This window comes from Numida meleagris, chromosome 5 (assembly GCF_002078875.1).
Source record: "Numida meleagris isolate 19003 breed g44 Domestic line chromosome 5, NumMel1.0, whole genome shotgun sequence".
Classification (NCBI taxonomy): Eukaryota; Metazoa; Chordata; class Aves; order Galliformes; family Numididae; genus Numida; species Numida meleagris.
The window spans coordinates 61181580-61194954 of record NC_034413.1 but is presented as its reverse complement, the minus strand read 5'-3'; the positions used below and the strand labels follow the sequence as shown (position 1 = coordinate 61194954).

At 44.0% G+C, this 13375-nt stretch overlaps 1 protein-coding gene across 1 annotated transcript in view; it reads right to left on the bottom strand.

Annotated features, from left to right (window-relative positions):
- The window catches only part of PDIA5 (protein disulfide isomerase family A member 5), a 95579-nt gene that overhangs the window by 59777 nt on the left and 22427 nt on the right, over window positions 1–13375 (bottom strand). Inside the window, exons 5-7 of the mRNA XM_021399949.1 lie at window positions 8010–8093; window positions 7217–7262; window positions 932–1024 (exon numbers count right to left, since the gene is read on the bottom strand). Of these exons, the coding sequence (XP_021255624.1) occupies window positions 932–1024; window positions 7217–7262; window positions 8010–8093 (223 nt within the window). The remainder of the gene's footprint in view (window positions 1–931; window positions 1025–7216; window positions 7263–8009; window positions 8094–13375) is intronic.

Genomic DNA, 13375 nt, shown 5'->3' with positions numbered 1-13375 from the left:
TCCAAAAAAACATATTCTAATTCAGTAAGTTGGACTCAATAATAAGCAAAATTTTCATTTCCACACTAGGAATAAAATAGGCCATAAGAATAGACTTTTCACTACCAGCATGGTAGAAAAAGCAGATGAAGTTTTCAAATTGAACACAACCCTTGGAAGACTTTATAATAGAGTACAGAAAGTGAACATCAAAAATTAATCTTCCTACGAAAACAGAATGTCGAAATAACTGTTTCTAATATTAAAAATGAAAGCTAGAAAATTGAAAAGGCCCTTTACGAAATACCAGCTAGAGTCCAATCAATTAAAGTTTTAAAAATCAATAGACTAGAAAACTAATACAAAAGACCAAGCTGATTAAATTAGAGAGAATATCATGGGCAGCTCTGTGGTGGCACTGGCTTTTTAAGGTAGTTTTATCTTATTTACAGCTTTTCCACTTGCTGCTGCAGATGGTTACTGTACAAGGTTAAATCACTCAAGACCTGAATTCTGCTCCTACCTGCTCCAGACTTCCTGAGAAGACCTCAGGCACATGAGAGAATCTAAGCTTTAATGACAACCTGCAGTTGTAAGAATAGCATTTTTTTACCTCCTACTTGCATCCTGCAGCAACTGCATCTTGCAAGCAGCTACACTCTGAGACAAACAGGTCTCTTCTACCACAGCATCCACAATGATTTGACGCTTGCTGTGTAGTTCACAGACTAATACCATGACCACACACAGGGTAGAGGAAGGAAGGAAGCAGGAGACTTGCTCTCTCTACCATAATCCACAAGCTTTGTTCCGTCCCTTTAAGAATCTGTGTGTTATAGAATTCCCTTCCAAAGGAAATAACAGTGCTCCATTAAGAGTTTACACAAACATACACCCTCTCCACATCCCATGTATTTACAAAACATACAGAACATCTCACTAGTTGACATACCTTTTCACTGTCAACATGCACAATGTCTTTGGCTTCAGGATCCTCTTCCCACAATGGAGCACCTTCTGGATCCTTGAGAAAGGCCACCATAGACTGTAGGAAACAGGAAAAACAGCTTTCAGAGCAAAATGAACAAGAATCAGAAATCAATCTCAAATCCATACTGTCAAGTGAATCCCATGCAATTAACACTTTTGCTTTTCCATTTTTACACTAATTTGCTATAGTGAAGTTGAACACAAGTCTCTTGTTGCAGAACTAAGTGATGCACTGGTGCTTAACTTCCTTACCACTGATATACCAGTTTAACGGTGCCCATTTCCATTACAAAACTAGGGAAAGTTGCATGGAAGTGGACTGACACACAAACAGCTTCAAGGATCCTTCAGAGAGCTCTTTCAGTGGTAACAGATCTGATCTAAAACTTCCACAGCTAGTCCCTGGCTTAGCAGGAAAGATTTCTCTACATAGAGGTTACATTCCATGCCCTTCACTGGATCTGTGTAACCTTTGGATCCAATAGCACCAGCTGTAGGGCATGCTGATACTCACACAGCTAAAGCAATGAACTCCAGACTTATAGATCAGACTGAGCCAATGGAAAATGGAAAAATAATCCACTGATAGTCTCCTCTGTGATCCATTCAACTAGAAACTGCACTCAATGGATTTTTAAGAAGGAGCACAAGCAAATATGTTAAGAGAAGCAGGAAATGAAGCACTTTGATTCTGCAGCTCCCATATTCAATAAGCTGAGTATATATGCACACTCTACTTGACTGACACATAACCAATCACCTCTTTGTTGGTAGATCACAGATATTCTCTTTATCACAAAAATACTTCCTACTGGTTCAGATTTCAGACTGAACCTGAGGAAAACTCCAGTTCTCTAAAGTGAGTAAGAGGCTGGCTCTCAATGGATTTCAGCAGATCATCATTGCCCACAGTTTCCAACCGTGTGTGAAGGTGTTGGCTTCATCACTTATCCTCAGATGTCTGTGCTATAGAAAACAAAATACCTGGACTTCTATCATCATTTAAAGATCAGATTGAGCCCGTTTTCTTTCTCTGTTGCACTGCTTGTAGGTATGCATCCACTCCCAGACAAGAACTCTGCCTCAGTTACACAGTGAGGTCCAAGGGGAAGCTGCCACGATGGTGATAGCAACAGGACACAAGGGACACAGCTCCATGCCATTCAGGAGAGTCAGGCTGAGTGCTAGGAAGAGGTTCTGCACCAGAGGGCGGTGGGCATGGAACAGGCTCTCCTGGGCAGTGGTCACGGCCCCGAGCTGCCAGGGGCTGTTCAAGAAGCACATGGACAATGCTCTCAGAAATATGATTTGAATTTTGGGTGGTCGTACATGGAGCCAGGAGTTGGACTCGATGATTCTTGTGGATGCTTTCCAACTTGGGATATTCTATGATTTCCTTCATTATAAGAGTAAGTAGACTATGCTGCAACAGCACTAAACAAGCTTTGCATTCCTAGCAAAGAAATACATGCCATGTCACTCATTAAAGCCTCTCTCAGTCCATGGGATAGTTTAACAAAGCAGCTCAAGATTGAAGAGCAGGGGTGATTTGTATTAACGCACCCCAAGAGCATCCAACAAGCCCAGAATTGTAACCCACCTTCTCAAGAGCAGGTTAGCAGCACACCTAGTGACACATACCACTGAAACAGTCTCAAGAGACATTTTTGCCACCTCTCTGTCTTTGGTAGGTTTGCTCTTGTACAACGCTCCAACGGCTTATCAACAGATAGTAGAGTTCAGCTCATCTTCCTGCATCTCAGCTGGTAATACAAGACTCAGGAGGATTCAGAGCTTACAGCATAATTGCATTAATGTTTGTCTACTCGCTTAGCTAACATTAAAGGGATTTGTCTTATAGTATGAGGCAGCATATATTACTCACTAGACAACAACCAAAGCACTTAAGGTACCCAGTGAGAAGACCTAAGGGGTGAGGTAGTTGCATTGGGACCACAAACACTTTGAGTAGAATAAATTTGTTTCAATACGGCATTAGCAGAGAAATGAGCTATCAAGTAGTTTGAGTAGTTTATAACACAGTTGTAGTTGTAAAAAGCACTGAAACTACAGGCATTAACACCCCAAACAATGCTGTACGAAAACCTGATAATATACAGAGAAAAGAGAGGGCAGGAAGACCAAACCAGGGAGATATTCCGACCTTAGGGACACCGCATCAGGTTCTGCTTGCCCTCAGTCTGCACAGATCTCAAATGTACACTGGTGGGGAGGAGAGAAGGGTCAGCATTTTAAACAGCTAATGAGTGCGATTGACTCTGCTAGTTTCAAGAATTCCTGTGTGCCAAGTTCAATGATGTAGAAACAGATGCAGTTAGAGAGCGGGGGATTAAAGAGATTTAATTCTTGCAGCCTCTCCCTCTCAGCCAAGAAAGAAAAAATTAGATGTGTAGTGTCTTCTGGCATGAGCAGGCAGTGCAGTGCCTCACACTCATTACTCCACTCCGTGAAGAGCGCTTCCTGTGTGCTTTTAAATAGCAAAGAAAAATCCCCACAAACAAACCACAGTCCTATTTAACTGCAGAAAGACAGAGGTCCCTAGGGTGCTGGGTTCGAAACCTGAGCAAGGTCCAGGCCACAGCACAGCAGCTCCCATGCTGCAGAACCAGATCCACTCTTGCCCTGCTGTGATGGGGTCAGGACCTGCTTTGATACCACGGCCCCGTCAGGCCCATGCTGGGGGCCACTGCCTAAGCCCCTGCAACAGCTCTGAACATCAAACACCAATTCAGTAGAACACAGGATGTGTCTTTGTCCAGCAGACGCTGTCAAAGTCAAACAAGTTTTAATAGCACAATAGCTGGCTATCGTTTATGGGTCTACGTTTTAACATGAAATATTAAATACGGAAACACATCCACTTTTCACTCCTTTCAAATATAATGCAGTAGAGATGCTAATAAGGAAACTTCCCTTGATTACACACACACCCTACAAGAGCAAACTTGAGAAGGATACAGAGTTTAGAGCTGGTCTAATTTACTAAGTTAGTCTATTCCCTCTGCCAGTAGGTTTACACTTGAACGAGTTTTCTCTATTTTAGAAAGACAGTAAAATTCTCCCTATATTTTACCCTCCAGAAGAAGGCTTCAGTGAATAATAAACGTGGCCTGGATACTGGCCTTATGGCAGTATGGCAATCAGGACATGGTGTGGTTAAAGTAACCAGTTAAAATCAAAAAGTGATCTAACCTCGGATGTCCAACAGCAGCTCACTACAGACACTTGACAGAAAAACTATATCACTTTTATCTTGCATACACTGGTAAGGGATCTCGGTTTCTGGAAAAAAGTAATTGAGTTTATTGGCTCTGTACCAGATGTTGTATTTGTACCTCTGCGTTTGCTACCAACGGATATATACTTTATGACTATCTAACACTGAGTTTAAGACTTAAATTCCTAGCTTTCACAACATATGGCTATGTGTACCATAACTTTTTTTTTTAAACATTGCAGAGTTGTTAGAAATCAGCTGCCTCAAAATGTCACCAACATTTTAAGAAAAAGAGGGTAATCAAGCCATTCTTCAAGCTACTCAGTTAAATGTACATCGATCACAATCCCCTTCCCACTGTCCTTTTCCCAAGCTCAAGAACCCCCAATGCAAATATTCAAGGCATTGACACTTCTGATCATCCTTACTGTCCTTCTACAGTACTTTTATAAGCGTCACTCATTGTGGCAACCAGAATTACGTACTAGATGCAAAACAATGAATTCAAACAGCGGAATAACATTTCCCCTTCCACTCTCTGTTCCTTTACTAATCATCTGACTTCTTCCACTCCTGTTAAGCCAATGTTTTCAGTCTAACCACTGTCCACACTGGTAATTCAAAACGTATTACAACTATCTCCTGTTACTTCAGTATAGTTGGAGTTGTGTCCCCTCTTTCCTTCTTGCGTTTATTACCCTAGAATTTCTTGCTTTCATATTGACAAGCCACTGGTATTGTGAGCCTTCCCAACTCTTTAAAGGGATTAATTTTATTTATTTATTTTTAACTATTCCTAAAAATTTTTCACGATCAAACTTTATTCCCTTGCCATCCATCTTCTTTATCAGACACTCGAACAGCTCAGATCCTAACCAAGATCTCAGCAGCAGGGGGTTCTGACTACTAACATCCCCCCAGTGTGAACAATGAGCTACCCTTTATTTCTCATTTTTCTAAGAGTTAACCCACAAGGACCTCTCTAATTACATAAGGATTTCGTTACTTGAAGAAATGAAAAGCTCTTCTTAAACTCTTAAGTACGCTAACAGCTGGATCCGCCCTATCTATGAAATTGCTGATTATTTCAGAAGAATCCTTTTACAGTAATGAAGCATTTCCTCCTCAGAGCTGTGTCCACTATTCTCCAAAACATCATACAGATATTAATGCCTACAGGATGCCTGGAAGAAGATCCCTTTTTCATTGCCACACACTTTCTGAATTATGTGAAACAAGTCCTTTAATTTCTGCTCTTCATTCTGTCCACCTGCACATTTAATGGGTACGATACCCGATGTAATGGTATCCCTCTGCTGCTTGCTTCTCACAAATGCAGACGAAGGTGAGAAAGAAGTGCCATTGCCCCAAAACAAGAAAACATGAAGAAGTGGTACAGAAGGAGAAATACATACAAAATTCACACAGCCATGAGCAGCAGAACAAATAAATGACCAGCTCAGTTCTTTGACCACTGCCCAGCTCTGCCACACTGTCCAATCTGTAAATCATTAGCGGTTCGTTTCAGAGAGGCAGTTAATTTAAGAAAGAATAGATATCATGGAAGACAGGAGCTTCAGAACACCTATTCAGTCCACACTAAACTCTCACATCCCGTGCTTGTCCATGGGATCACTCTAGATCTGCTTTCTTCTCACCAGCCAGAAAGAAACATCTATGGGCAAGAGGGAAGGGGAAAAGATATCACAAAATGGCAACTAAAAGAATAAATGACGTTGTTCCTGCTCTGCTATGGTTGCTTCTCAGCTGGAACACTCCGTGGGGCTCTGCAGGTGCCTTCCAGTTGATTCTATCTGTGAAGAAGAGTCACAGCACTAATTCCTGGTTGCAGTGCTGTACAGAGAGCAGGAAAGACATTTTAACCAATATTCAAACCACCCACATTTAAGAAACTAAGCAGTCTACTTCACCCCACCACCCACCAAGTGGAAAAAATAATAAAAAAGCATCAGGTGCATTTCCTCACTAAGTACACAAGGAGCCTGAGGCATTTGCTGACAAAGCTGGGTTTTCCAACGCTGCCCGTCATAGCACCAAGCAGCATTTCTGCTGCAGGAGAGGCGAAGATGCACAGTCCTACTCTCCTCACTTCATGTGAATCCTGCTGAATAGATGATTCAAGTCACAGTTTATTTCCACGACAAACCTCTTCATCATCTACCCCACAACAATTCTGGTTGGGAAAGGAAGGTAACGGAGGAAGCAGGTTTAGAAGTGGTCACTCTGACAGAACAGAGTGCACAGAGCATCAAGTTTCAATGACCGCAGAGAGCTTGAGTTTGCTGAAGAAGAGGAAGAGAAACAAACTGCCATCAGAACTGGACTGAAGTCATTTCTGGAAGCCAAATCATCACATGCCCAATATGAGGATACTCTCAGCACCTCAATGGGACTTTGCTAAGGAAGGCTCCTCACTTTCACCTTGCTTACTGTGCTTTCAGTCTATCATATCTCCAGTAAAGTTTCTTGTCTTCCCCACTGTGCTCACAGAATGTTGCTTCCTGTTGCTTTGTCTCAAGATTTGGAGAAAAATGAAGGTCATTTCATTCCTTTTGCACTCTGGGCGCATCCATAGGAACTGCAGTTCCGTGATCAAAGAGAAGGCCATGTTTATGGACGCAAAGCCTAAAAACCTCAAGAAATCTCTATCAAAATGCAGTATCAGCTAATACTTTTAGTTATATTGCCATCAATAGCACCTGGTAGTGAAAATAAGAAAATCCCTATTTGTAACCAGCTTGGAAGCTAACTCACAATTTATATGACTGTTTAACACGGGTTCAATCTTGCTAATACACAGCTTTTCTGGATCTGTGGTTGGCAGATGCACGCATCCACAAATGCCCTTAGGTCATTCTGACAGCTGCTTATGAAGATGAACCACCCTCCCTTTCATGCCTTCAGCATAAAAAAGTACCAACACCTGTTTTTAACCCATAAATATATCTCCCATACCTAAACAAATAATAATCAAATATTTAAATTTACCTTCAATGTGACAGCTCTGTTATATTCAGTATGAAATGCACCGTCCCTGTTGAACAAGGAGTGGGGAACAGTGTTAACTTACAGTAACATTGCTGGAAATCACACAGCTCCCTCACTTCTCACTAACCAGAATAAAATTATCCTGCCAAAGCCACAGAACACAGCAGAATTTACACCACAGCAATTTAACCAGGGGAGGGGAAGGGAAAACTGAGGATAAAGGCAGAGTGCAAAACAGAGTGTCATGCAATCAGGTCTCTCCTCTCTGATGCTTTAACAATAAAATTTACTAAGGCATGATCTTTGGAGATGCAGCTGCTTGGCATCTCTTATATTTTACAGTACTCCCACTCTATTATTCTCAGGAAGAAAATATCTTGCTCTCTCATTCCATTTTCCTTTCTCTAAGTACTTTACAAAGTACTATCTCAAGTCAGAAGAGCAAGTAGAGCAGTGAAGGCAACTGTTCAAGGAACATGCCAGTAGGGAAGTGACAGAAAAAGCAAGAGATCCAAATCTCAGCCATCAGCCCTGTGCATTGGATAGTTTTAGTCCATTGGGCGCCTCTCCCACAAGCCCAGCTCACGTACTCTCTTCAACAGCTGAATAAATTTATCTTAACTTCTGTTATAACACATGCTTCCAAACTGAAGAAACAGTAAGTGATTTCACATATCAGAGGGCATAGTAGAAATAACTTCTCATGCTGCAGCAAAATGGAGCTGCAAGGAAAACAAATGGTCCTAACAGGGGCGTAACAATTAGGAACTACAAATCCCAGCCCAGCACTCACTTATAATGGAGTAATTCCACTCCTTTCTCCTTTGAGTTAGGATCTACTTTCATCTTCTTGCATAATTTTCGGCTTTCAGTGTCACTGCAAAAAACACATATTGGAAGAAAAACAGTTACAAGAGAAAGAAATCAAATGCATTCAGTTCTGAAAACTCATTGCTCTGCTTCCTCAACAGCAATTAGTAGTACCTAACGATTATTTAGAAGCTGCTCAGCAAAGTTTCGGGGAAAAGCCAATTAAATTCCTCAGTTTGCCCGGTCAAGACACAACAGACTGTGTTAAATCCACATTCCGATGTCAGGCTCCAACCAGCAGAAAATGAGTCCATCCTAGCATGCCTAAGTACCTCAGCTGACCTTCTGTTCAGGGGGTTAGCATAAAATTTAGGAAGTCAACACTAAAGAAGACCACGTTCTTGATACGGTGGTGGTCCAGCAGCACCATTTGTGAAAAGATTCAAAGACAAAAGCTGACTTGCTTTTTGCATCTGGTAGAAGATAAAACCCAAATATCTTCATGGTATCTCCATGCCCAGATCACACACGGCCAGCTTTAACAAGTTCTCAATTTTGGAGCAACCCCATTCGCTCTTGGTACGAGAGATGTGTCCTGGAGCCACACCAGGCAGGTGGAAGGAAAGAGGTGGTTTTCAAACTGGAATAAAAGAGTTCACTTTGCGTTTCTGGGACAACTCAGATTAGGTTGAGTTAAAGAAAAAGGCTACCAGAGCAAACTGCACCTTTGGTGAGGTGGGCAGATGAAGGGTCTGTGCTGACTAACTGCTGTCCTAAACGACACAGGAGTGCCGCTGTTAAGTCTGCTTCAAGCTGAAGTGAATATGAAGCCAGGCACAGACCTGGGGAGATGTGTGAAACAGCGAACTACAAAGAGAAGAGGATGATCCACACTGATGAGACTATCCCTTGCATCGACAAACCGCAGGATTAAAAAGCTTGGAAACCTGCTCCCAGCAGAGGACAACTTGTACTTTTTGTGCAGATAAATCAATTTAGAAAATAAAAACACTGAAAACCCATCAAGTTTAAACCAATTAGAGACACATTAGAGACACCAAGATGCAAGGGTTGCAAGGGCTCCACCGAATGAAGGGCTGCTGCCAGCACTGGTGCTAATTCCCCTAATGTTCTCCAGCTGCCTCAGAACAACAAAGAGGAAGTTTGCAGTGTGCTGCAAATGAGAGCCCGCCTTTGTGGAAATCTCCACAATGATTATCTTTAGATGGAAATGAGAAAAGGAATACTATGGACACGTGCACCAACAGCAGAACGTTACAGTGAAATGAGCATTTTAAGGAACTAATGAAGCACGTAACCACTTTACCAGTAAGGAGAGCCTGCAACCCCTGCTGTCGAGAAGCATGCTTCTGTAAGAGTGTTACTGAATTCATGTCCATTCTCCATCCAAAGCAACAACCCAAATATCCCACCATCCTACCAAACCAAGTTACAATCCCAATAGCCTGGATTTAGAGTTTTGCCAAGAAAGTCTGCAACAACATCAAACCCAGGAGCCAGAAGCTGCCTGTCTTCACTCACATGCAGGCCTCCAGCAGTCTCATGGGCTAAAACCTGGTGGTTCAAGGGTCAACAAACATCAGGAGGCAGCACAGCTTCTGACCACCCTCACATCTTACCCCAGACTCAGACCTAGGAGTGTAGAGAAGACCTCGTGGTGCTGCTGGAGTTAATTGCTTGGCAGTCAGCTCATGTCAGCCCACAGTAAGCCCAGTTAACATTTGTAAATACTGTTCTGGACACTCCCAAAAGTTTCCAGGACATAGGTGCATTTAGAGCCACCTCAGCCTTGCAGAGAGGAATGCTAGAAGGCAGTTGCAGGGAACAAATGCAAGGCTGACCACCTGGCTCTGGCAACAGGTTCTGTCAAACCCCGAGACAAGCAGAGGACCAAAACTGGTGTGAAAACAATTCTGCTGCCAGTTCTGCCATCAATTCAATGCAACTTCTAACCACAGAGAAAAAGGGGGAATTTTTCCTCGTGTATCAGTTAAGAGATCCAAAGGCTTACTCATCTTGAAACAGTTCTGCAAGGTCTGTTGTTGAAAAAGCTACAAAATATTACTACTGAGATGTACTCATAAGCAAGCCATTTGCAAGTCCTGGCACTCCAGTTCCTACCAATTCTCTTCCTGCTTGCATGAGCTTCTGTTAAAAAAAGAAAGATAAGAACAGCTGTTTCACTGGAAGGACCAGACTCCGAGCGTGCACTGCTCTCAGGGCTGCTCCATTTGTAGAGATCCATGTAGCTGCTTGACTGCACATTCATTATCACAGGAAGGCAAGCAGCAGTTTGCTCCAGTCCTTCTCTGGCTATGTATCGGTCTGATTGTCTGCACCAGTGCATTGGGAATTCAGCCCATTTATGCAATCTATGTGCACTGATGCAAGGGATGGAAGAGGAGCAAACTCCCAGAATAGGACATCTCTAAATATGTATCAACAATTTTTTCATGCATCAGTGCAGATTTCTGCCCATGCCAGACCCACCAATTCAGATGTCATACTAATGTTTCTTTGGAAAAGGCAAAAAAATGAGGTGTGCAGAAATGGCAGAGATGGACTCATTCTCCTTTTTCTTCTGCTTTCACTTACAGCCAGATAGAAATAACCTGCAAAGAGCAACCCTGCTCTGACAGCACTTGGTAATGACCATTATTCTTAATAAGAGTAAATATAAACACAGATGCAGCCTCTGCTCTGAGGTTTGTCTCTTCTGGATCTCAGCCAACAGCCACTCTCTGAAGACAAGCTCCTCAACTCTCACATAGGAGAAGGTAATTAGGACTCCAGCTCTTACAATTTAATTACACCACTTGAAGAGGCAGCACAAGAGTTCATTTCAAAGGCTGAAGGTGGAAGGTGGGGTTGGAACATCAGCCCTCTGCCATCCCAGCCAAGGCACTCCAGACAAGGTACAGGGCTCAGGAAACACTGGCTTGAGAATGGGCCACTGATGTGCCACCAATAGCTGTCCTTAGCTGCATCGTGACAGGACAATTTGAACCCCACAGATCTCTCCTGTGCTACTGCTGAAGGGATCCAACCTCATCCTGTTTCACCCTATATGCAGTACAGCAAAGGGAATAAGGTCAAATCTCAAGTGGGGCAGCGGAACAGTACCCCTCGTCTCCCACGAGCACAGTCCCCATGCTCTCACTCCTACAAAATCAGTCTGGAGCTTCAAAACACTCCTCTGCTGGAGAAGCAAAGCCATGGCAGCTTCTTCCAAAGAACAATAAAATGAACTGTCCAAGCTGACCTACCTAAGCAAGGAGTCTGAATGACAAGGACAGCGTGCATCACAGGAACACCTCACCCCTTCCCAGGCACATCCCAGCCTCCTCGGCTTTTCTGTCATTTGGGGTTGTGATGGAGTTGGCAGAAAGCCCCAACAGCAGCACTCCCTGCAAACCTCTGGAGTCCCCTGTCAGCGTCAGTGTGCATGAGCGATCACTTTGCACAGGCAGCCATCTGCTGCTGGGCAGGGAGGAGGCTGAGGGGCTTGCAACGGAGGGAGCTCTGACCGCCTCTGGATCAGTCAGTGAAGCCAGCACCTGAAAGGGACGTGTTCCCACTGGTGCTGCTCGGGAAGAGTGTGCAACGCTCTGCCTGCAGGTGGGGAGCTGGAGGCTTACAGCAAGAAGGATGTGGACGTGGTGAGAAAACCTGGTGGCAGGAGCTACCCAGAGAAAGGGCCTTGCCACACCGCGGCGAAAGAATTCAGAAAGGGAGTGAACAGAGGCCAAAGCAAGGCAGGAGGAATGCAAAAATAAGGTGCAGGAATTTGGCTTCACTAGGTCCACACGGATTTTTAAAAACAAAACAAGTCCAATCTGGATGGATCCTAAAGGACAGTGCCTGATCCCTATCCGGGGGAAATTCAGGTATTGTCCTGGCAGGTCCTGAAGGCAGCAGGGTAAAGCCAAACACCTGCAGCACCATCCCTACCCACAAGCACCAACAAGATCTCCTGCAGCTGCCTGCACGCTCCCTTTATCATGGAATGCTGACCACTGGCTTCTCACCAAGGTGGGAAACCAACCCTACGGCCACATCAGCCTCTGGGGAAGGAGAAGCTGGAACAACTGTCAGGTCCCTGTGCAGGAAATGCCAAAACTGCCCTCAGGAAAAGCTCGTGTCTGCTGTTGCCAACTAGAAGCACCAAGTGCACGTGCTGTGTGTGGCCACATCATCTCAGGGGTGCTGGCATTCGCAACACACTGAAGAGCAGCCTGGACCAAACCTTCTGATTTAAGTGAAGCGAGTAATAAATAACACTGTGGCAGCACTGATTTAAGAACCAAGGTCGTCGTACTTGTTCACACAGAAACTATCTTGCTTTCCTATCAGCGTAACACATAACCACGTGAACCACAGATCTCTGAGTCTGTAAACAGATTTTATCTGCACATCTCCGAAAAAGGGCTCAGCAATGCACATAAGCCATGCTTCAGCATCCCTTACACTCCAGATGCACCTGCAGACCAGCAGGATGGAGGCTGTGTTGTACTGTCCCAGCAGCTGGAAGAGACGAGACCAGACAGGGAAGGAGGAGGTACAAGCACTGAGATCAGGGTGTTCTGCATACAAAATAAGCCTTCCCACACTGGAAAAAGCTTTGGAAGACATCAGTGAAAGCTGCCATCAGGTTAGCAGTGTGCTCTCTTCACTACTGCCTCTGTTGTTTAATTGCTTTGATTCTCTTGTGGTGAAAATCATCACATAGAGCATAACTCCAGTGTTATCTTCAGGGACCTGCAATTTCAGAGCAGCCCTCAGAACTGAATTATCACAAAGGGCTTCCCAGCCCAATGCACAGCCTTCGCAGTGCCCTCGGGTTATCCTTCAGAGCAGAGCATACCCTCTCCAGACAACAGACTGATGAACATCCTGAGAAAGCAGGGAGCCGAGACCCTGCCAAGCAACTCATTGAGCTTGTGACCCAAAAAAGCAGCAAAAGGGGGCACTGATGCCAGAAATTTCCACAAGCCACATGACCAACTGAAACCAGTCAAATCCCATTCTCCTCAGTCTGTCGGCACTGCCTCTGCACCACCCTCCCTTCCCAGTCTGGGCTGGCATCTACTGCAACCACTGCTGTTCACAGCACATCCCACTTATGAGGCTCCTCCTGTTCTCTGATGATCCCAGACTGGCTGTGTCACTCTCAAGACAGATCTGAAATAGGAGAATAAAAGGAAAAAAAAAAATAACTTCTCAATCCATCAGCCTAGCTTGCAAAAGCACTTCTATAAAGAGCTGTGCTAAGCAGCCACTGGATGGTAATGGCTCACATCTACTCAAACAGAAAGTACATCTGCACCT